The 24,038-nt window shown below is 40.0% G+C and overlaps 3 protein-coding genes across 3 annotated transcripts in view; 1 reads left to right on the plus strand and 2 right to left on the minus strand.

Moving 5' to 3' along the window:
- Nucleotides 1-24,038, minus strand: part of LOC135708017 (ninjurin-2-like) — a 379,282-nt gene that overhangs the window by 338,369 nt on the left and 16,875 nt on the right. The window lies entirely within an intron of this gene.
- Nucleotides 147-1,966, minus strand: EloC (elongin C). The gene is made up of 3 exons (XM_065229957.1): nt 1,836-1,966; nt 1,414-1,638; nt 147-1,031 (listed from the first exon to the last, which is right to left on the minus strand). The coding sequence occupies exons 2-3, from the start codon at nt 1,617-1,619 to the stop codon at nt 890-892; spliced, it is 348 nt and encodes a 115-aa protein (XP_065086029.1). The 5' UTR covers nt 1,620-1,638; nt 1,836-1,966; the 3' UTR covers nt 147-889.
- On the plus strand, nt 7,534-22,600 carry LOC135708010 (septin-2-like). The gene is made up of 4 exons (XM_065229946.1): nt 7,534-7,616; nt 20,511-20,768; nt 20,842-21,642; nt 21,712-22,600. The coding sequence occupies exons 1-4, from the start codon at nt 7,587-7,589 to the stop codon at nt 21,877-21,879; spliced, it is 1,257 nt and encodes a 418-aa protein (XP_065086018.1). The 5' UTR covers nt 7,534-7,586; the 3' UTR covers nt 21,880-22,600.

The raw sequence follows: 24,038 nt of genomic DNA on the forward strand, positions 1-24,038 counted from the left end.
TCGAAACGAAATACAGAATAGGGGTGATTATAATGATTCTACTAATAAGTTAATTCCCAGTTCGGTGGTCACCCTGCACTATTTTTTTCGCAAAAAAAAGAAACCAACCGCTTCCATCTCCAAGTGTTTCCCATTTGTTTTCTATCTTTATTAGCAAAACACATTCCATAAGGTTGATGTCGCCCTCCAACTAAATAGCCAAAGTGCTTTGGTTTACATATTTGTTTCCTAGTTTAACTCCAGTTCCAATTGTTTTAATTTCTTCACTATAATAGTAGATTACATTGCTATGTGTACCTACTACTTGAAACGGTTAAATTATGATTACAAAAAGCCAAAAAGAAAGAAAACGTTCAGTCAAAAGATAGGTCAATAATAGAAATTAAATCAACATAGACATGATAGACTTGTTGCTGGGCTGGGCTGTGTGAACATGATTTCCGAATGATAATTTTTATTTTATAAGAAATGCTCCAAAAATCAATTGATTAGCCAGTAAGCTTCATCTATCAACAAACAAATAAATTATGATGCTTAAACTTCTAAAATTGTTTGTAAATCATATTGTTTCCACACTATCTGTAATGCGAATTAAAAATCAAAAAAAAAACAATGTACAAACTATTCTGTCCTGGTAAGGCTGCAGTGTCTTCCGCCGATTAAAGTATATCATCCTGTCTGTCGAAGAAACTTTGCCATTTAATGTGGGAGTATTCGCATCTACCGGTGTATGTATCCACTTCTTTACTGACAATAAAAATGATGATAAATTATGCTGTTTTCTATTTATGAGTTGTTCCGAGTTAATTAAGCCAATACCCAATCTGCTGTTTTCCGACGTTCATTCTCTTTCTCACGACCGAACACGCGCACGTTTCTTACATAGTTTCTAACAGTCTAAAAAGTTAGCAGCCATCAGCAGCTCCAGCGCAATTTCCGGGGCGATCGGGAATTCGGGAATTTCCGTAGAGCTGTTGGTGTAGCGCACCTTGTATGTAAAGTACATACACACCTTTTCCAGGACGTGTGATCTACAAGTTAAAAAACAGAGATTTTAATTCAAGTTAGCAGTCATTCATATTTCCGATAATGAAGTCTAATGGGACATGTATTTGACCAAAAATCAGCAGAAGTATTTACAATCAACGCAAACAACGTAAACCGGCATGCTTAACCGGCGACCGGCTTCCCTATCCGTATTTTTTTCCTCAAAAAGCTAATCACGTTCCAAAGTTCATGTGTCCAGCAGACTGAATTGTGGCATCGAAAGAGCAGTGAGTAATGAAATAAATAAAACAAAATCACCCAGCATAATCCCGTCAGCAGCGACAACGGGAGATAAGCGCTTTCAAACGAGCGATCAAATTATATAATTGACGCAGATTCTATCGTCTACAAGAGTTTCGTACTTACGGTATTTCTCTAAAATTGACCTCGTTCGCTTCATTCTCTGCAAACTGGCCGGGTCCTGAAAGCATAGCCTTGATTGTTCCCGAAGTGAGGGCATGCTCCCGCTTCACGATGAATTCATGTCCATCCGAAGAGATTAGCTTCACGTACATGGCATCCGGACCCTCGCAACCACCATAAATACGCTCGATTCCGCTGCGGTCCTCCATCGTAATACAGGAGGAATGCCTAAAATGGTTCACCAAAAATGTAATATTGATTATTTTTTTGTTGTTGATAACTATAATTGTAATTGTCTTCTTCAAGCGAGACAAGCTTGACAAACGATGACTTCACAGTTCTAGAAAATAAAAATGCTCAAGGTTTCCTCAGTCCGTTTGCTTTCATTTGCCATAACAATGAACAAAATGTAATTTTATTCTCACCTAATTATGATGGTATTTGATGGAAATCGATAGAAATCAATTCACTAACTACAATTTGTGTAGATTTGAACTGTAAAAATAATAATTTTCACAAGTTCAAGCTACGAAATGAACTCCACACGCTCCGTACGGATTGAAAAACAGAAGCGATAAAATTTTCCGTCGTCGCACTTTTTTTGACATCTTCGTCCTTCTGTCACTCAAGTTTGAGCTCGAGGCGAGCTTGAAGGCGGGGCAATGATGGGTGAAATATTTCAGCCCATATAACAGGAGTGATTTAATATTTGGGCGTAATTGTATTTGTAAACATTTACGTCAATCGCCGATTTATCGCGAATAAAAACTCAATTTTGAAAACTAATAACACTATAAGGTATGATTCCTCTATCATTTGGTATAGTTTTTTTTACTAAACGCTATTTCAAATCTACCTACATTTGGGTAGAATCAGTCCAGATCGACCGAAGCTGAACCTACCCAAAAATGGGTAAACTATGCTGGGAGTGAAGAGAGTGACAAGTTGACCGGATTCATGTCGTTGTTGTCCATTTCGGTATCAACATTTCAAAAGGGCGAAGCTAACAATGATGTCAAGCTGTGAAAAACGCTGTCAAAGTTTTCTATGCGAAAAAATGGATTTATTTTAAATCAGTAAGCAGTGCAGATCTATTATTTGCACCGTTCAGCTTGAGTTAGCCCTTGTTAATCAGTTCAAAGAAGTTTAGATTTTAATTTTTTGTTTTTAATGTTAAAAATCCTCAAAATTAGATTTTGCTCTTTATATTCATCAATTTTGATTACGCCCTTTCGTTTTTGTACCTTTTGTTTGACAATCTGTCAATTTGGCCCCACTGACAGCGCATAATTTTTTTTCGGTTTTCAATTGCTCCCTTTTGCACAAATTTTATAATTGGATTTCTTTCGTTTTCTTTAATTTAATTTAATTCAGAATTTGAAACCACCATCATATCGGATGGAATTGTCAAAGTTTTAATTTTATCTCCCAGCGGTAATGAACGCACAAAAATCATAAAAACTGAACATGCTACACACCAAATTTAAGTTTTCAATATCAGTAAAACGGATTGCTGGATCATGACCAGCAATCCAATGCTTTACTGAAAAACAGCAAACGATATTTTTACTGAAAACATCAGCTAACATACACGCTAACTCCAAAGTACCCATTAATGAGTAAAATTTTAGCCATTTTGAAGAAAAGTGGCTTAACTCATGAAATGCGTAAAACCGACTTTACTCATTAATGAGTATTTGATGAATACGCCAGAAAAGGGGTATTTTTTTATCCATCTTTCTATTTCTGTACATGAGTAAAAAGTACCCATTTTTTTGATTTGGTTTTTCCTTCATGGGGGGGGGGAGCCTGTGATCATACCAATTCAAGAGCAAATTTTCATTACGTCGAATGTAACAAAGGTAAACAAAGTCGAGCTATCAGTGTCAATCGATGCTCCTGTTATTACACTATATACTGTCTGAATATAGGATCACATCCCATTTTTAAATTTATTTACCAGTCGAATTGCTTTTTGACGTAATCACCTTCTGATCAAAATAGTTTTCGATGTTACTTAAGTCACCCAATTTCTATGGAGATGCCGTTTGCCTTAAGTAACAGCACTGAGAAACCCGTGAAAAGTGTACTTTCGTCGTTTCGCTTTCTCATTATTAAAGTGAATAAATCGAACTGTTTGTTGCTAAGATGATTTCGGTGGTCCTAAAATGATGAATGGGCTGCACGTAAGGAGACGTTATTGATAATTCTCCCGAATATCCTGGTAAATACACTTTGACTTAAGTAACAATAGGGGCCACCAAACGACGTATAACAACTTTTGACTCAAAAACCAGTATTTCTTAGCATGAAAGCTAGCGATTGGCCTTTGTATGATTAAAACCCGGATAAATATGTTAAACATTGCTATCACTATGAGATTATATGTGTTTAATTGGAAATAGGAATAACTTTTCGGTCATCAAAACAAAACTTTATTTTTCTCGGATCGGTGCGAATGTTACTTACGACATAATGAAAATTTGCTCTTGAATTGAAATCCTTAAACAATGAAATCAAAACAATAATTACACTTTATTGCACGTAAGCACATATCATAATCGTTGACCAATCGAGGCATAGTGTCCTTCTGTGCTGCTCTTCGAGCAGGTTCGGCCTAAAGCCCTACAGTAAAAGTATGGACGTCTGTCAAAAGTTGTTCCAATCGAACCGTCAAAATGCACCGCTTTGCTCGATTGGAACAGCTTTGTTCAGTTTTGTGGTGACAGTCGTCCATACTTTTACTGTAGGGCTTTAGTTCGGCCCTTCCGCATGTGAACTTCATTTGCTTTTTCGAAGATCTTCACTAACCTGAAACGATACATGTTTTTAGAATGGCTTAATGTTCTTCCTAGTTGCACTTTTTATCCTTACCTCGTAACAGTCGGTACCAGATTGTGACCAGGAATCCTGCTTTCCCTGAAAGTAAAAAAATAATAATTTAACTCCCAGCCTCAGAATTATTTTCAAATTAACTTTTTTACCTCAATCAACACCTGCTGGAACGAATGTGTTAATTCGAATCGATTTTTTACCGATTTGCAGGTCGACGCACGCAAAATTCACGAATGTGTGAACATCAACATAGCTCTTTTTACAATTGAATGCATATTTTTATCCATTTTAATTGCAGGGGCTATTTTCAAAAATGCTTTTAGATTTTCGAAAATACCCATTTTTTGACAGTTTTGAATAATTTAAAAAAATGAGTACAAGATACTCATTTAATGTGTACCCGACCAACCATTTTGTTAATTTTGTTTAATTTTCTATACATCGATCTTCAAAGCCATTCATAAGAAAAATCGATAGCGATCGTCACCATTTCATGAATAATTGTAAAGATGCTAAAAGTCTAATCGTGAATCGTTTATAAAGATCTGTCTCAAAATATTGCTACCAATCGTTACCAATGTTAAAATGTCGATTGTGTTGCCAGATCAAAATATCGATTTCTGTTGTAAAATTAAAATATCGATACACAACTGCTGATTTTATTTGTGATTTTTTATCTGCATAATTTCTAGTTTCGATCCCAGGCCATCTGGGGGGTGTACTGATTTCGTTGTTGGTTGCTAATCCTCGGGTCCACGGCTGCTGTTGATGAGCTTATCAACGACAGGCAAACACACTCTAGTATGTGGTGTATTGAAATTTCTGTAAATCTTTTCATACATGAATTCAATATTGTTTTGTCATAACCATCAACCAGTCAGCCATGTAGGTGTAATAGAGTTCAAAAAGGTATTAATTTTCCTCATTGGGTTCCAAATGCCGAGAATCCCATACGCATGCTATCACGGGTTATTAAATATAAAACGTGAAGAACTACAATGGTAAACATTTGCTGCGTCACGGCCATCGGTCTTCTCGTTCATTTACCAGCAGATTGCTTCTTCCGATGAAATGCCGAATATGTCGATAAATAATATAAACATTGATGAATATTTGTAAAGAATACTAAAGTCCATGTGAGATATCGAAATTAAAAGAAATTTAGTATGGCACCTTTATAGATTACTATCATATGACCGATGAAGAAATAATCTTAAATGTAAGTATCGAGCAATAAAGATTTTTAAATGTGTACATCGAAATCATAGAAAATTTAAAGTAAAGGATTGCCGACATAAATCTTTATTTCTGTATAAAGCACTTTGAAGAAGTTTCACGAACGGTTGGTCGGGTACTTTCAGGTTAGCGTGTACACGGTAACTGCAAAATACCCAATAATGACTACAAAGTAAGCATTTTCGAGGGAGACTGGGACTACCCATTAAATGAGTAAAAATATTACCCATTTATGAGTATTTGTTACTCAAAAATGAATACTTACTACTTGTTGTTGTAGTTGTAATTACTCATAAATGGGTAAAATTTTACTCATTTAATGGGTAGTCCCAGTTTCCCTCGAAAATGCTTACTTTGTAGTCATTATTGGGTATTTTGCGGTTACCGTGTATTGTGCGACGAGGAGGAGTCGACTGGGTTGCCAAATCTACAGAATAATATGTTTTTCTACAGATTTTCCAGTGTTTTTTGATCCAATAATCTGGGGCCACATTGCACAGTTCGAAACGATAAACTCAGGGGAAACATGTCAGAAGGGTATAACTCGAAACGTAAACAATGACTTTGAACGTCGATTTATCTTTTTTTTTTTTTTTTTTTTCCTTTGGTTTGTTTTTTCCGTTGATCTTGTTTTCCGTGCTGAGCACCAATGCTACCGACGTGCCAGGAAGGCAGCTCCCACACCTGGACCCTACCTATCGACCCATCAACTCATGAACCGGGGATCCACGGCTTTACACAGCAAAAAAAAAAAATGTAATATCGATCAATGTAATTCAAGCTGATGTATGAAATAATGATGTAATAGCAAAATGCAGATACAATTTTACATCAATGGATGTAATTTTGTTCGCAAAATCGATGTACATCGTACATTGTGTAATATCAACCGATGGATTGACCTGGTTGCAGCAGTTTGGATGTAATATTCAACAACTTTTTTTTTCTGTGTACTTCCCATCCGAAGGAAGGCGTGATCAGAGATGTTATGCCTCAGAACATCCCGGCGGCGCCGACTGGGATTGAACCCAGGCCTGCTGGGGTGAGAGGTAATCACGCTTACCACTACACCACCGGCGCCGTTTCGATTTATCTTGAATGACCACACACCCATGGAATCTGACTACACCAGCTCATAGAACGAACATTTCTCTGTCAGATGATTTACTTAGTTTGAGTGGGTGTGTTGTCATTCGTAAGAAACCGAGGATCCATGTCATTGTTTATGTTTCGAGTTAGACCCTTCTGACATGTTTCCCCTGAACTTTTTCATAAAAGCATTTATTTTGTAAAAACAAAAGTTTCGAGTTGCGCAGTGTGGCCCCTGTATTTACAATCTAAAGTTGACCCCCGCAAACTCCGTCACAGTGAGATATGTTTTTTAAATGCATGTAATTCCCTCCAATAAAAAATAACCATAAACAAACGTTAACCCAAAATGATTGAACTATTGCACAAATGGTTTGGATGATACCCCGAACACGTCGTTTAGCAAATTAACCATAACATTTTTATTTGAGACATATAAGCATTTCATTCTAATTAGAATAGGATTGCACGGGGTAAAAACGTTAAAAGCGATCAATTAAATTTAGAAAAAAAAAAAAATATTTTTTCAGTCTATCGAGTGAAAATTTTAACATCGTAGTGAAAACCAATTGTATATATAATGCTTGATTAATTTAATACATTAATTTTAAAAATATCTCACCGCACGCCTTGTGATGGATTAATCAACATTAATGTACATCCGATTTTTCTTCACTTAGTTTAGGTGCTAACCTGTGCTAATATCCCTAAATAGGTTGGTTTTAACTCGGGTTTTAAAACATTCCGTTGGAATTCATTTTTGGTGCATTTTTGTATGAAGTGATTTTGGCTCTTCAGAGCCATCCATACAAATATGGAAAATTATGATAAAATTTAAAATGAACCGATTTGGGAATGTGAGGACCCAAACTAACTTTGACGAAAAAAAAATCTGATGTATACATGAAATTTGATTTATCTGCCATTTCCACAGATTTCAATTTGGCAACCCTGGAGTCGAGTAGCTTTTAAATCGCCGTCACCGTGTTGGCTGATTCAGTCTTGAGTGAATCACTATGGCGGCCGCAGACGTTGATGTGCAAAAGGTAGAGTTTTATTGCTGTTTTCTATGTACTTAAGCACAAAATTGAGGTGTAATTTATGCAAAACGGTATTCGTAAGATATGCTACGGATAGTGACTATGATTAATTCGGAAGTGATCGGGAGGAAGTTTCGGAAAAAGTTCTTCCAAAAGTGGATTCGTGTGGCTCTCGCTCTTCGAAGATCGAAGGGCGTCGCTGTTGTAGATGTTGCAAAATTGGTGCACAGAAATGAATGATTCAATCAGGTTTTGGATTGGGCCTGCTGGTGGTGTTCCGCAGCCGCAAAGTGACTGATGCTGCCCGGATGTGGAGTGTCGTGGTATAACAAACTTCCACAAGTGTATCGTTAAAATCGCTTGTCATTCTGTTTATGGTGCTCTCTAAATATTTGCTGAGATGCATTTTCCTGTTTGCTTACCAAGTGCAGCCGGTGATGCTGAAAGATTGCAGCCAGACGTGTATCATAAAGATTTTTTTTTGTTCTTATTATCTCCCCCACCCTCATTGCTCAACTCGCTTTTATTGCTCTCTTCTTAATGTGCCTATACGTAAACCAACTCGAATGTGCATTCCGATAAAAGTGCATTTCGTTCATGAACGGTGTTATTTATAGCCGAGAACATCATCAATTGCGCGCATAATTAATAATCGTTTTGATTGAAGAAAATGGGAGGCACTAGAGGCTATGTTTGAAACAGTGAAGTGCTTTCAGTCAAAGAGTATAAAAAATCCGACAGATGTACGTGACATACCGAGCTTTTTGTTCCATCGAAGGGCAACTTTCTAGGTCGGCTAGTGATATTGCAATGCATATTGAGTAGGAAATCAGCCCCGAAAAATCATTGGTAATACTGCTGCTAAGTTTCACCCTTTGTCCAAATTTGGATCCTATGCAAAAAGTGAAAATCGATCCAATTTCAGCACCACCAGCAAATCATAACGTGTTGCCTTTTAGATTTGTTGTACTCCCTGCTTTCTCGATTGAATCGCTTTATAATTTATCTATGCTTCGAACATTGAATCTAGGCGATACGCTAACGAACAGTTAGATCAGCAGCAATAAGCAGATGGTCGGTTGGGTTTTTGTTTCGGTATGTGTTGTGGGAAATCAGAGTGCGGCGTTCATATTGATATGCTTCTGAATTACGGCGGGTGAGAGCTTAACCAATTGGAATTGATGCTCATTTTGTTTTGGTTGGAATGATACACATGAACATGAACTATTAAAAAAGTCGACCAGATTTCGATAGGCCTTTTTCGAAAGATTCCAAAAATGTTATCTTTGGCAAATTGCTTTACGATTGCGATGCGATGTATCAACGATTGAATTGAAGTTATCACAATTTCCTTGGAACTTCTGGAATACTCCAAAGCACTTAACGACCTGCTCAGGAATCATGGCATTATCATCACCAAAAATGAAAGTGGAGACCAACTGGAACAACGCTTCCATTGCTAGGCAGTCAAAATGGTTCGTAAATCCGAACATTACAATGGCTCGCAAAATTCTTGAATTATCAATGAAAGATCTCAGTGTTTATGATATAATACTGATTTAATAACAGGACATTGTCCATGTAAATATCACTTGAAGTTTGTAGCTGCGCCTCTACCAATTGAGCTAAAGGAGGTCCCAATTTGAACGATACGTCGTGTATCATTGTTTATAGGATTTAAAAAAAAATATTTCAAAAATATTGTTGTTTTTTAAGTGTTGGTATTTTTTTTATTTTTAAGGTGTCTACCAAAAAAGGAAACATATTTTACTACAAATTTGTCTCAGACGTCGTTTAAACTGGAGGTGACATTTCTGGGCCTCCCTTAGCTCAGTCGGTAAAGGTGCAGCTACAAAGCAAGACCATGCTGGGGTGGCTGGGTTCAATTCCCGGTCCGGTCTAGGAATTTTTCGGGTTGGAAAATTTCTTGGCTTCCCTGGGCATAGAAGTATGATTGGACTTGCCACCAGGGCTCTACAATTTCGAAGCTCTAAAATGAACTCCTGTTTTGTTTCTCTCATACATACGTGTTCGACACTTCATTTCTATAACGCCTAGCTAGACTATCAGCAAGAAACGAAAATAAAAAAGCAGGACGCTTAGAAGGAAAGGCTGGCTGTGGAACTTCTCGTCGTTGCTTTGCTCATCGCTTTCAATGTAACTAACGTCGATTTTCTAGTTAAACGAACCTCATTATGGCTTTCAATCCTTTTTCACGAACACTATATCACCGCTCTTTCAATTTGTTTAAAATGCGTTATGTCCCGTTTTCGATCATTTTTTTTAGATAAATATATGGATGGAAGATAAATTAAAAATATGACGTGTAATCTTCAAGTGTTTTGACGTGAGAAATGCTTTAAATGTGTTATTTCATTTTCCGTCATATGCGTCATGAAACCTCTGTTGATGTGTTTCATGGAAGAGAAAACTATCAAAGTCGAGCGCTCTTTCGCTCATCCGTTTCGACGAAGCTTGAAAGGAAGACCAATGCACAGTGGTTCCTGGCTGGCCAAAACCTCAAAAATTAAAGCCGATATTTTTTTATTTCAATATTTTTTTATCATTTTTACATGTTAAGAGTATCCTAAATTGAATGATTTGTGCAGTTTTGTTGATTAAATATTTTTTTATGGCTGTTTTAGTGCAGCGATATCAAAAAATTTTGTAAAAAATCTTAATGTTTCTTGTTACTGTTTTGCTCAAATATAGCAAAAAATAATTTGTTTATAAACTTGGTTGCTTTAGAAGAAATGTTCCTTGGCTTAATTTACGTCAAATGGATGGTAAAAAAGAGTGTCTTAGTGTTTTTAGTGACAGTTTTTATTATATAAATTAGCAAAAATATACTTTTTTCGCATTTAGACTAAGCAAAACATATGACGGACACATCCACCCACTATCATTTAGTAACCAAAAGATAGCTAGAAAAGTTAGCTTTCAGATAGGCTTTAATGTGTTTTGCGATTTTTTGCGAAACATGTTGAAATTAGGAATAACAAGTAAAGTGTTCTTTGAAAATATCTGTTTCTAAGTTATATAATCTGCGGTGTATACCGTAGCAAGCTTCACAGTGCCTTTTTCAAAGCACACCAATACGCACACACATACACACACGCACCATATATCAAGAGCCACATGTGAAAAGGGCATTCAAGATTTTTGTAAACAAACCTGTGTAGGCCCTTTTCTCGAAAAACCGAGCGTCGCCCACGCAAACCAATATCATCATCGGGAAGGGGAAAGTTCCCTCTATCCAGTGATGTTGATGATTTGCTTGTATTTTATGTGGGTGCCGAGAAAAGGGCATAAGAACGTTTGTTTACAAAAAGCTTGTATGCCCTTTTCACATGTTGTTCTTGATATCTATCTCTTATGGTTCATGAGTTATGATTTTTTTAAACAAGCAGGTTAGGGTGGCCCCTAGACAATCGGCATTCTTTAAATATCTTACATACGTTCATTTCTCGAAATTTTTATACCATATACTTTAAGAACTTTTTATGACGCATATTTTTGCTAAGTTGTTATCTCTTTTATTTGAAAAGTTATGACTAGTAATGTTAAAAAATATTACTTTTTTTTTAAATTAAATTAAATGCTTTAAACACAAAAAGCTCTTGCAGTTTTTTTTTACCAAAAATGAAAAAAAAACGATGTTTCTAATGAAGTTAAATGTTTGAAAATCGGTTACCTCCATTTTGAGATATTGACAATTGAAAAGAGTCATTTTTTCGAAGAAAAGAGCCTTTAACTTTCTAATCAAAAAAGAAAGTAACCTAGTTGCTTGAGCAAAAAAATGCGTCATCAAAAGTTCTAAATGTAATCAGAACAATGTTTTTACAAGAAATTAACGCATGAAAAGATATTCAAAGAAAATCGATTTTAGTGGCCACCCTAACCTGCTTGTTTTAAAAATCATAACTCATGAACCATAAGAGTTAAAAACGTTGTGTTTTCTACAAAGTTACTTTGAATTTAATGTTCTACAACTGTTTAGAACACTGCTTTGGTCTATCTCAAATAATAAATAGTTTGTATTTTTAATTCACCAATTTTATGGACCACCCTAATTTTACGAACATAAAAAGATTGAACAAAAAATATGAAGCAACTTTCCCTAAGAAACCATATACCTAAAACTGACGGTTTGGGCGCAAACATTTTTGTCTTCCTAGGTAAATTCGGCTGGGACCATTGTGCATTGGTTTTGGTTCCACTATACTCCTTTTTGTGACGTCTTGATTGTCAAGTTTTCTTCGTACAGCTAAAAAAAACATCTATTTCAACTGTTTTTTGCCTATTAGCAACAATTTTGAGGTTTTGGCCAACTTTTGTTCTAAGGGGAACCACTGTGCAATGGAGCGACGGGAGAAAGAGAGACAAGCGATTGAACATTTGTTTGTGCACGCCGACTGAGGTTCTAGAATGCTGCGAAGCTGTTCGACTTTAACAGAAAAAGAAAGCCAGCAGTCGCATCGATTTGGTCGATTGAAGCTGATATTGTGACGCCCTGCTTGCCACACAATTATACCAATGCAAAAATGGTACAGGCATCGAAAGCTCTCAATTAATAACTGTTGAAGTGCATCTAGAACACTAACTTGAGAGCACGCAATAAGCTAATATGCGATATGCAATAAGCTTGAAATGCGAAGAAGAAGAAGAAAAAGACATTTCCGAGTTATGATTTGTTGAAACATATCAAATATGTCATTTTGATTTTTTTTTCAAGTTCCAAAATGGCCGAATTTTAGCTTAAAAGTGAATGATTGATCACAACAAACAATGTTGCAAAGTTTCATGCAAATCGGAGAAGGTCTCCTCATATCAATTTGTCATTTGGCGTGAAACTGCTCACAGGCAAGAAGTTTCAGGGCAGACCGAATTAATAATTTCTCGACCAACAATTAAAAAGAGCCTATCAGCTGTTGTAAACAAAACTTGTAATGCCATTTTCTCACGAACCAAAGCTTACCTACGCAAAACAATAACACTATCGGGAAGGGGGGAGTTTCCCCTAACTGGTGGTGTTGTTGGTTTGTATAGATGAACTACATACTAATCCAGGCCTCCGCTGTTCGCTAATTTTCGAATTGTAGAACTGTTCGATAAAATTTGAAAAATCAGTAACAAATTCAAAAAATTTTCGATCTTATTGATTTTTTCCGCCTTTTCGAAATGTGCGCCTTTTCGTAGTACGTGACCTCCTCTTACTTTCTCGAATTTCTGTTGATATCGTCTTTTAACAATGGAGCTTAGCATTCGAGCTCCAGTTGTGAGGCCACCAGGCACGAATTTTATACAGCAGGCAGCGGGATAGGGCTTGCATAGGCAGAAACGTGATAAACGACGGATATGAGTTCGAGATCGAGGTGGTGAATGAATTTGTGAACCTCGAATCATTGGTGTTGTTGGATAAATACTTCAGCAGCGAAAGTCGGAAATACATGATTGTTTGAGGTCGTACTTACTGCGGACTCCACAAGTCCTTGAGATCTGGTAAACTTCGCCCCGTAGCATGTACAAAACGCTGATAAGATCAATAGTACTGGCACGAGAAATGGACAATGCTCGAGGAGGACCTGCAAGTGCTGGGAGTTTTCGAATATATACTCGAGTATATAAACGAGGTATTGAGAAGAATAATGAACCACGAGCTGCCGCAACTCACTGGTGAACCCAGTAGCCAGAAAGTCGCTAAAGTTAGAAGGGTACAGTTGGCGGTACACGTTGTAAGAATGCCGGCAACAATTCCGCAAAAAAAATGTTCGTGTTGTGGTAGGTGGTAGGTGGTTAGACCAAGTAGATCAAGACCTAGGAAGTGTGGGCAGTGCTGTTAATTTTCATATCATTCGATTGAAGATGAACCAATACAACCATTCAATCAATTCTATGAAAACGAATTCTCACATGACCATAATTTGAAGAGCCTCTTTCTCATTCGAAGCTCATCGTCACTGTCAATTGAGTCACTAGCTATCATTTGATATACGACAGTGAAGTATGGAATAAACCCAGCAAAATGGTCCGATGCCGGATCAATGTAAGGCAAATTTAAGGTCGATGTCGACTAAAGGTCGTGTTGTTGTCGGGTTAATTTCGAGTTTATGTCGGGTCAACATCGGGTTGGGGTTTTGTAGAAGTCAGGTTAGTGTCGGGATGGCTTAGCTTTTTCGCCGGAATGTCAACCAGAGCTACGTTTATGTGTAGGCTACACTCAATTGAATGATATCAAGCGTTTCTCAAATGAGAATGATCCATTACCTTAACTGACCAATCAAGCTAAGGCCTTGTTATCCTCTGCTGTCCGAAGAAGTCGTCTCCACTCTACTCGATCCATGACCACACTTCGCCAGCCTCGTAGTCTGCGAAGGGTCCGCAGATCGCCTTCTACTTGGCCGATCCACCCTGCGCGCCTCTTCTTCTTGTTCCTGTTGGGTCGCTGTCTAGAACCATTTTCACTGGGTCGTCGTGCGGCATTCTTACGACGTGCCCAGCCCACCGTAGTCGCCCAATTTTTGCAATGTGGACGATGGATGCTTCTCCCAGCAGCTGGAGCAATTCGTGGTTCATTCGCCTCCTCCACGTTTCGTCATCCATCTGCACTCCACAGTGGATGGTACGCAACCTACGCAACACCTTCCGATCGAAAACACCAAGGGCGCGTTGATCCTCCACGAGCATAGTCCAGGTCTCGTGGCCGTAGAGGACCACCGGTCTAATCAGCGTCTTGTAGACAGTCAACTTCGTGCGGCGGCGAATTTTATTCGATCGGAGCGTCCTCCGGAGTCCAAAGTAGGCACGATTCCCTGCCATAATGCGTCTTTGAATTTCTTTGCTAGTATCATTTTCGGCGGTCACCAGTGAGCCCAAATACACGAACTCATCGACCACCTCGATTTCGTCACCGTCAATCTGAACTCGGGGTGGGAGGCTAACATTGTCTTCCCTAGAACCTCTTCCTTTCATGTATTTTGTCTTTGAAGCGTTGATGGCATGTCCAATCCGCCTAGCTTCAGCCTTCAGTCTAATGACCGTTTCCGCCATCGTCTCAAAGTTCCGTGCCATGATGTCAATGTCATCGGCGAAGCCAAGAAGCTGGATGGATTTCCTGAAGATCGTGCTACTCATGTCTAACCCTGCTCTTCTGATCACACCTTCTAACGCGATGTTGAATAGAAGCCAGGAAAGTCCATCACCTTGCCTTAACCCCCTTCGAAATTCAAAGGGACTCGAGAGAGTACCCGATACTCGAACAACGCACATCACTCGATCCATCGTCGCCTTGATCAATCGCGTCAGTTTATCCGGAACTCCGGACTCGTGCATAATCTGCCATAGCTGATATCGATCGATTGTGTCGTATACGGATTTTAAATCGATGAACAAATGATCGACGAATCGCGAAAATTTGGTCCGTGGTATCTCCTCCTACCAAATCTTGGCAATTACCCAGTGCAGTGCTCTAGCCAGTGCTTCACCACCGTATTTTAATAGCTCACTTGGTAGTTGATCTACACCAGTTGCTTTGTTGTTCTTCAGCTGACCGATCTCAGCTCAACTTCTTGAAGCCAGGGGCCGGTAGCCTGCCGTCTTCTGTGCGTGCTCCAAGGTCTGTTGCCGTGCCTCCTTCGGTTTCTGCCGCATCACCGTTAATGTGCTCGTCGTAGTACTGCTTCCACCTCCCAATCACCTCACACTCGTTCGTGAGAAGGTTACCGTTCAAGTCCTTGCACATATCGGCTTGCGGCACGTAGCCTTTGCGCGAACTATTTAGCTTCTCGTAGAACTTCCGCGTGTCGTTTACGCGGTACAGATTTTCCATCGCCCCGCGATCTCGGTCTTTCTGCTGACGCTTCTTCCTTCGGAAAACTGAGTTTGTATCTTCCATTTAATTCCACTACTTTATTTGCTTATCCTTGACAGATACGCGTATTTCGTCTACAATGTGCAGACTTCTTCAGTGTCTTGTACTAATACTCGAGTTTGTATCGCTTGTCTGTATCGCTCCACGGTGTTGAAGCATTCTCGCCCGTGCTGCATTCTTTTCATCTGCTAACAGTTTGCATTCGCCGTCAAACCAGTCATTTCTTCGGTCCGGGATTGCAGTACCTAGTGCCGCTGCAGCAGTACTACCTATGGCGGAACGGATGTCCCTCCAACCATCTTCAAGAGTAGCTGCGCCAAGCTGCTCTTCCGTGGGTAGTGCAACTTCCAGCTGCTGCGCGTAGTCCTGGGCAACTCTGACGTCCCGTAGTTGCTCAATGTTGGGTCGCGGCGTTCGACTTCGACTGCAACAAGGTAGTGGTCCGAATCTTTGTTCACACTGCGGTACGTGCGGACGTTGATAATGTCGGAGAAGAATTTCCCGTCGATTAGAACGTGATCGATTTGGTATTCTGTATGTTGGTCAGGTGATCTCCAGGTGGCTTTGTGGATATCCTTGCGGGGGAAAAAGGTACTTCGAACACCCCGAGAGACTGCAAAGTTTACGCATCGTTGGCCGTTGTCGTTCGATACGGCATGCAGGCTGTTTGGCGCGATTGTCGGTCTATACATTGCCTCCCGTCTTACCTGAGCGTTCATGTTCATGTCGCCGATGACGATTTTGACGTCCCGTTGCCAACAGCCGTCGTACATCTGCTCCATCTGCGCATAGAACGCTTCTTTCTCGTCGTCAGGTCTCCCTTCGTGTGGGCAGTGCACGTTAAAGATGCTGTAGTTGAAGAAACGGCCCTTAATCCTCAACTTGCACATCCTCGCGTTGATCGGCTGCCAACCAATCACGCGTTGGCGCATCTTACCCAGCACTACAAAGCCGGTTCTCAGCTCGTTGGTGGTGCCACAGCTCTGGTAGAAAGTTGCCGCTCGATGCCCCCTTTCCATACCTTTTGTCCCGTCCAGCAAAGTCCCTGCAGTGCTACGACTTGGTTGCGTGGTTGAAGTTCGTCATAGATTAACCTATCGCAGCCCGGGAAGCCGAGCGATTTGCAGTTCCGAGTTTCCAATCGTAGTCCTTATTTCGTCTTGTAGTCGGAGCGTTTGGTACGGTATGTCCACGCATCCTTCCACCCCTGTAGATTCAAGAAATGTTCCCATTCCAACAAGAATCATCTTTGCCGCAAATACAACGCAGTAGGCCTGGCCGTATTTAAGTTTATATCATATCTAAGATATGCTGTAAACATCAATTAGACAAGAAAAATTATTAGATCGCATCTAACCTAATCATTTTCCAGGATGCTTTCTCGTACTGGCTGCGTTTGTATTAGATTAGATTAGATTAGATCAGATTAGATTAGTAGTCCTTATTTCGTCACGCAGGTCTGTGCCGATTGTTCCGATCCGTATTTCTTTCTTCAGTATTTGCAACTTTGTTTTTTCCAGGGCGGCTTGTTGGGCCTGCCCCAACCCCCTGTCTCAACGGGGGACCATCGTGCACAGCTCGGTTTAGAGTCCCACGCTGGTACTAGGACGGTGATCAGCCGCTCATAACATGGAGAACAGACGCCGTTTTGAGCCGCACCTCAATGGTGAGCGGACGCTCGGGTTTGGTGAAGCATTTCCTCTATCACCGTACTATGGTTACTGTGCCAGTGTTCGCGTCGGACTGGAAACATTGTCCAGGCTACGCCACCCAGCTGTGTCCATGTTTCAGCTGGTAGTCTTTTGTTATCATATGACTCGGGGAGGCGTGAAGTAGGAACTTGTGAGGACCAGAGCTTGGTATTCCGCTCCTTCCAGGTTGTTAACTCACCATTTTGGCAGAACATTGTAATGCAGCTTAAATCATGAGGGACGTTGGATCAGCAAAAGTAATTAAAAAACTACAAGGGACAGCCCTATGGGGTTGTACGCAATGGTGACGCAGGACTACGTGATCTTATATTATAAATGTTATTTGTTAACTGCAGCAGGAGCTCGTGTTTTGTGTAGGAATAGGAATTTGAGCGGGGATCTCTCTGTTTTTACTCTTTAGTATGACGCGCTTGGCATAGATGACCCACAGCGACTAACGAAGAGCTACTGATTCCAATCATTAGCGGTGCAGCTTGTCCTGCGGTTGCTGATGCCTAGACGACCGGACACAACCACACACGGTGATTGGAACTGAATCCGATCAGCGGTTGTGAGCACCCATGATAGCTAGCTGCTTGGGGGAAGCCTTTCGTTGTGTACTGGAGAACACCACCACTCACCACGCGGTGATTGAATAAACACCGTTTGGTAAGACCGGATGGAATTCAACTTTGAAATCTGTGTTAGGGAAATCGCTTTTCGCAGGCAATCGGTGATAATTTTAACTATCGCAGCAACAGTTGCACATTCGTGAAATTTTCAATAGTGACATTTCGAAAAATGATAGTCTTACCAGATGCGTAGGAATATTTCTGATTGATTGATGATTATTGAAATTGGTTCAGGGACAGCTGAGTTATTAACGTTCAAAATCTTTTATAATTTTGTTTCATGTTCCATTTTCGATTTTCACAAAGTGTACCCCCATATAGAAATCACAGACCTAGTCCTACGTCAAAAAGTAACTCAGTTAGGTCTTGTCCAACCGAACAACTTTGCCGAAACAGAATCCTTTTATCTGACTACGGATCCGAGCGCCACCTAATAATTTGATTCCAAACTAAAGTATCTACTGTCAGACGGGTCATCTCCAGATGAACAACTTTGCCCCAGTCAGGAACATTCTATCTGGTATCGGATTGTAGTCATCATGAATCATGATAATATGTTTTGCTCTCTGGTACCACCAGGTACCACTTAGTGAGTTAATTCCAAAAAATGTCACTTACTGTAAGATCTTATCCAGCTTAATAACTTTACCACCGTGTAGACATAAATATTTTATCTCTCGTAGTTCCTGATCAATATCTTAAAAACTAAACATATCCCTAGAAGGATATGTTAAAATGTTAGTACGGCAGAGAACTACTTCGGCCTAATCGCCCATTTTGGGCATATCGAGCAGAAAACTTCAAATAAATCCATGATTTCAGAGTTAACAAGTAAATTATGCGTTTGGTACGATACTTTAGTTAATAAGCTACCGAACGAAGTCAATGAGAACGCGTGATATGAAAGTTTGCACCCATTATTCCCAAAAACAAAAGAAGCGCTCCGAGCGAATCAATTTTTATCTTCATCCGATAGGCCGAAGTGAATTCATTGGCGTTTCAATGCGTTAGGCCGAGTTTAGAATCCGTAGGCCGAGTTTGGCGTCAAGAAGCAATGTTAGACTTTTGACAATATCTCAACGATTGGTTTTTCTTTATCAAATCTTACGGTACGTACAGAAAGGTAGATAAATTTGGAAACCATCAGTAATAAAAACATTCCGTTTGGTGCTAAACTGCGCAAGATTAAGAAAGAGTAAGTGCAGGTTGTGCTTAATAGGCAGGAAATGGGGTAGTTAACCCTACCTAGGACATGCACGAATAGATTTTCCCTTCACAATTTCGATGCAAACAGTCTTCAACTATATATTGGAAAGATAATCAATAGTTTGGAGAACTATTTCGGCATATGCACCGCACCGATTTGTGGATGTTAGCAATTTGTGGATGTTAGCAATTTGTGCATGTTGCTTGGCAAAAATCTCAAAATTTGTATCAGTTTAAACTAAGTATGTACATTTTTTGAAAGCAACGCACCTTACTCGGTATAGTAGAGTAGAAACGATTCTTCACGACGTTCACACATTTTATGACTTTACGCTTCATTTGGCGCGAAAACAGAAATCTAGCAATCAAGCGATCAATTTTGGTCAGTGATCCTGTCGCTCGTCTAGGCAAGGAGTGAAAGTGACGACCTTAGGTGGCCAAATAATCCAATATCACTTTGCGTCGGCGCGCATGCAATTATAGAATATCCAATGGCATATCCAAAAAAAAAGATTGTTTTGTTTCCTTCCGTTTTTGATCATCGAGTTCAGTGAAAGCATTATAGGTACCTATGTTGTTACGACGGCAACAACCGGTGACGGCTTTTCCAGTTTTGCTTCACCCGTCAGCGTCTCTTCGTAATCTTTTTCTCATTATGTTACACCCATTTCGGACCTCATCCGCGTATGGGTTTCAGTCCCATAGAGACACATAGAGGCGATTCATGGGGAGGTTTCGGGTGGAATACGAAATGGATAAACAAACGCGCAACAATGTTGTTCTGCTGGGTCGGCGACCCTATTTGTGTGGTTGACAACAAATCGAAACAAATATACGATCATTTCGATACAACCATCGCTTGATTGAGCTGCTCCACTCACTATCATAGGCATAGCCCATACTAAGTGAGCAGCGTATTGGTGTTAATTGGGTCTTACACTCATTGCACAAATTGCCCATTACTATTCTACGAAAAGATAGTATGCTGCTGAAACTGTGTTTTTATAAATAATGCATTTGGCGAATGCTCGTCTCCGGTTAGGCGGAGCGTAACCAAACCAAACTTACAAACCCCTAACCAGAGTAAACAATGCCCAGACAGCCCAGTGAACTGGAGTCGAATACCACTAAGCGTGTAGTTGCCTACAACGAGCAGGTGCATGCCTACTATGTGTAACAATCATAGGCATTGTATGAGGTGGAACATAACTCTCGTTGACCGCAAACTTGTTTGAAATCTGATCACTCAATGAATAGCTGAATATTTTAAAGTTTGTTTGTGTGTTATGCAACGGACTGTGAATTGTCAACCTAGGTGATCACAAATATGGGTTACCTGTTTTGGTCGTTATTTGATTTTGAATGCCATATGAGACCCACAGGAAATCTCAGAGGAAGTCACGTTCGTGGTCGAATAAGATCTTTTGCGGTGGAAATGTCGCTACAACTGGCGACCCCCGCTTTCCTATATGCTAACGAGTTCGTTTCTTTCTGATTCCAGCACGACCTACCACGCACCCTGAAGCTGTCCGGCCATGTCGGGTTCGACAGTATGCCGGATCAACTGGTCACCAAGAGCGTCCAGAATGGGTTCGTGTTCAACATCCTGTGCATCGGCGAAACCGGTCTCGGCAAGTCCACCCTGATGGACTCGTTGTTCAACACGAACTTCGAATCGCAACCGAGCCCACACTCGTTGCCGAATGTCAAATTGAAGGCACATACCTACGAGCTGCAGGAGAGCATGGTTCGATTGAAGGTAATTGCCAGTTTATTTGCGGATCGTTTTTGATAGTGATAAATGATGAGTGAATTTTTTTCGTAATTTTCAGTTAACAATCTGTGACACCGTTGGTTATGGCGATCAAATCAACAAGGACGATTCGTTTAAATCCGTCGTCGATTACATTGATCTGCAGTTTGAAACTTTCCTGCAGGAGGAGTTGAAAATCAAGCGATCTTTGTCTTCGTATCACGACAGCCGTACACACATTTGTTTGTATTTCATTTGTCCCACGGGACACGGTTTGAAGTCGTTGGATTTAGTTTGCATGAAAAAGTTGGATTCCAAAGTGAACATCATTCCGATCATTGCCAAAGCTGATACTATTTCCAAGACGGAGCTCTCCAAGTTTAAAGCTAAGATTAATGATGAGCTACGAAACAATGGAGTTCAGATCTACCACTTCCCTACGGACGATGAATCGGTCGCGGAAATCAACGCTAACATGAATTCGCACATTCCATTCGCCGTAGTGGGCAGCACTGACTTCGTTCGAGTCGGCAACAAGACGGTTCGCGCCCGTCAGTATCCTTGGGGAACGGTTCAGGTGGAGAACGAAGCTCACTGTGACTTTGTTAAGCTTCGGGAAATGTTGATCCGTACCAATATGGAAGATATGCGCGAAAAGACGCACACCAAACACTATGAACTGTACCGGCAGAAGCGTCTCGAGCAGATGGGATTCACCGACGTTGACAGCGATAACAAGCCGGTATCGTTCCAGCAAACATTCGAGGCCAAGAGAAGCAATCATCTAGCCGATCTGCAGGCCAAGGAGGACGAGGTCCGGCAAATGTTTGTCGTTCGCGTGAAGGAAAAGGAGGCGGAGCTGAAGGAAAGCGAGAAGGATGTAAGTTCGATACGAAGAAATTATATGGACATCAAATTTAAATTCTTTTTTTTTCTACTCTAATTCAAGCTTCACGCCAAGTTCGATAAACTGAAGAAGGACCATGCAGAGGATAAGCGCAAACTGGAGGAATCCCGCAAGAAGCTCGAAGAAGAATTTGTCGAGTTCAATCGCCGCAAGTCCCAGATGGCTGCTTCCCACCACACCCTTACGTTGGGTAAGAGCAAAAAGAAATGAAACTTGTAGATAACCGGACGAACGACACCCTAGAAGTTTCAGCTTTTGGGGATGAGGACGTCATTTTATTTGCATTGCACCGCATCGCTGCTGTTCCCATCAAAAGTTAGAAGATACAAACAATGCTAAAGGTAAGTTGGCAAAGCTGTGCGCTTATGGTATTTTTCATTGTGAATTTTTAGACAGAGAGCCTAAAGTTGCAACTAGTTTTTATTTATACGTGATCAGTTCAACTGTCACTAGACGCCAAAAGACCAACGTAGCTTCGAATCACACTTATACATAAATTATCCATTTGATCGACTCGTAAGTACAAAGTTTTGAAAAACTTTTCAGAAATGACCGTTCAAATTCTAAGCACAGACAATTTCATTCAATGGTGAATACTGAAAAATAAATAGTCGAATATAGTAATTTTTAATTAGCAAAAATTGCATATTTTTAATCGAAATGCTTGCAGCTTGATTCCAGTTGAATCTACGCACAGTTCAATCTCACCAACCACCAAACCCTTCCGAGGGCAACGGGTGAGATTTTGACAACTCGTGCGTCAAAAAAAAAAAGCTCTGAATTCATACCTGGTAACTGAATTAAAATTGTCTTAACAAAATATAACATAATGTACATCTCCAATAGACCTATGACGCTTTTTGACAACTACCACCAGATACAGTAATTAGTGGCACATTACCAAAAGAACTCTCACCAACAATAACAAAAACTAGAACTAGGCAGAAAAGTTCAAAGAAATACATCTACCAGTCGTTTATTAAAATTAAAATTTTCACTTTCTGTCTATGATTTATGTCGTATATTTTCATTTCCCTTTTCGGATTCTATGTCTTCGAGTATTTAAGTGCATTTAAAGTAAGTTACGGCAAACGTGTTTCGAATGGTTTTTAAGCGAACAGCGAAACCAAATTTCCACTCAATTTACTTTACATTCGTCTTGTATTGAATTGATAAGCAGAAAATTATACAAACCCCTTCGATGGAAATGCAAAGATCATTTCTTTTTAATGTTAGGTTATAATGTAATTTAAAAAGGGAAAACTTCTCCTAAATATATATGGTCTATATATTCTAATATAATTAAATGGCGATTCGTTTTTTATGAACTTGCGTATCATTTGCAAAGGGCCTATCAGCTTTTGCAATTTGTGAGGCCATTTTCGCGCGAACCGATGCTCGCCTAGGCAAACCATGTCTATACTCATTGTATTTTTATTATTGTATCGGAAAGAGAAAAAAATCCCCTAGCAGTTTGTTTACAAAAGCTGATAGGCCATTTTCAAATGTTACGCAAGAAGTAGAAAATTGAGAAAATCCTTATTAATTACTTTGGAGGGCTTCAATTCAAAAAGGTGCCACAATCCTAAATGTTCCTCCCCTGGCAGAGTGAAAGATCGTCTGGACGACGGTCCCTGCTAAACCGTAATGCGCTAGGACGAAGCTTCACGAGGGCTTCGTGTTATCCAACGATTTGGTTATTCATTTCTATCGAAAATGTAAACGACGGTGGTCAGAACGGGCAGCAATTCAGCTAGTTTTGATTTTGCTGAGAAACTTTTAGGTACTTCTATTCCATATTGCTGCTCAGGTTGCAGGACTCGGTGGTTTTTGTTCTCCTCCCTGCAGCTGTGTAGGGAATTCATGAACGATAGATACACCTGTTCCGCTATTTCGGTAACCACAAAGGCCTTTGGTTGTTCATTAGTAAATTCATCTAAGTAGATGGCACCTGAGATACCCGGCCTTCGCACGTCGGCGCAGTACGATTTCCAATTGACTTTGGTGTTTATAGGCCAACTCCTCTCGAAAGTGCCTTCGAACTGTTTCTACATCGTCAAGCCGTGTCGGTTTTGGGACTGGATTTCATCTGCATATCAACTACAGCTTCCTAGTAAGTCATAGGCCATTCTTGCATGGTTGTATAACAGACAAACAGACATAACGCTCGCAAGTTGTTCATCGAACACGCATTTAACGGTCTTTTAAAATGTTTTTTAGTTGGTGGTACCGCCACCTGTGGCGCGCATAGCCAATTCCCTCCCGTTTGGGATTTACACATTACCGCCATCGGTTCAGCGTATTGCCCATCACAGTATACTCAGGTAGTGATGGAGGTAGTGTTTTAGCGACGATGTTGTATATTGAAA

This window comes from Ochlerotatus camptorhynchus, unplaced genomic scaffold (assembly GCF_037179485.1).
Source record: "Ochlerotatus camptorhynchus isolate MF236.1 unplaced genomic scaffold, CSIRO-AGI_Acam_v1.1 ptg000324l, whole genome shotgun sequence".
NCBI classification, from domain to species: Eukaryota; Metazoa; Arthropoda; class Insecta; order Diptera; family Culicidae; genus Ochlerotatus; species Ochlerotatus camptorhynchus.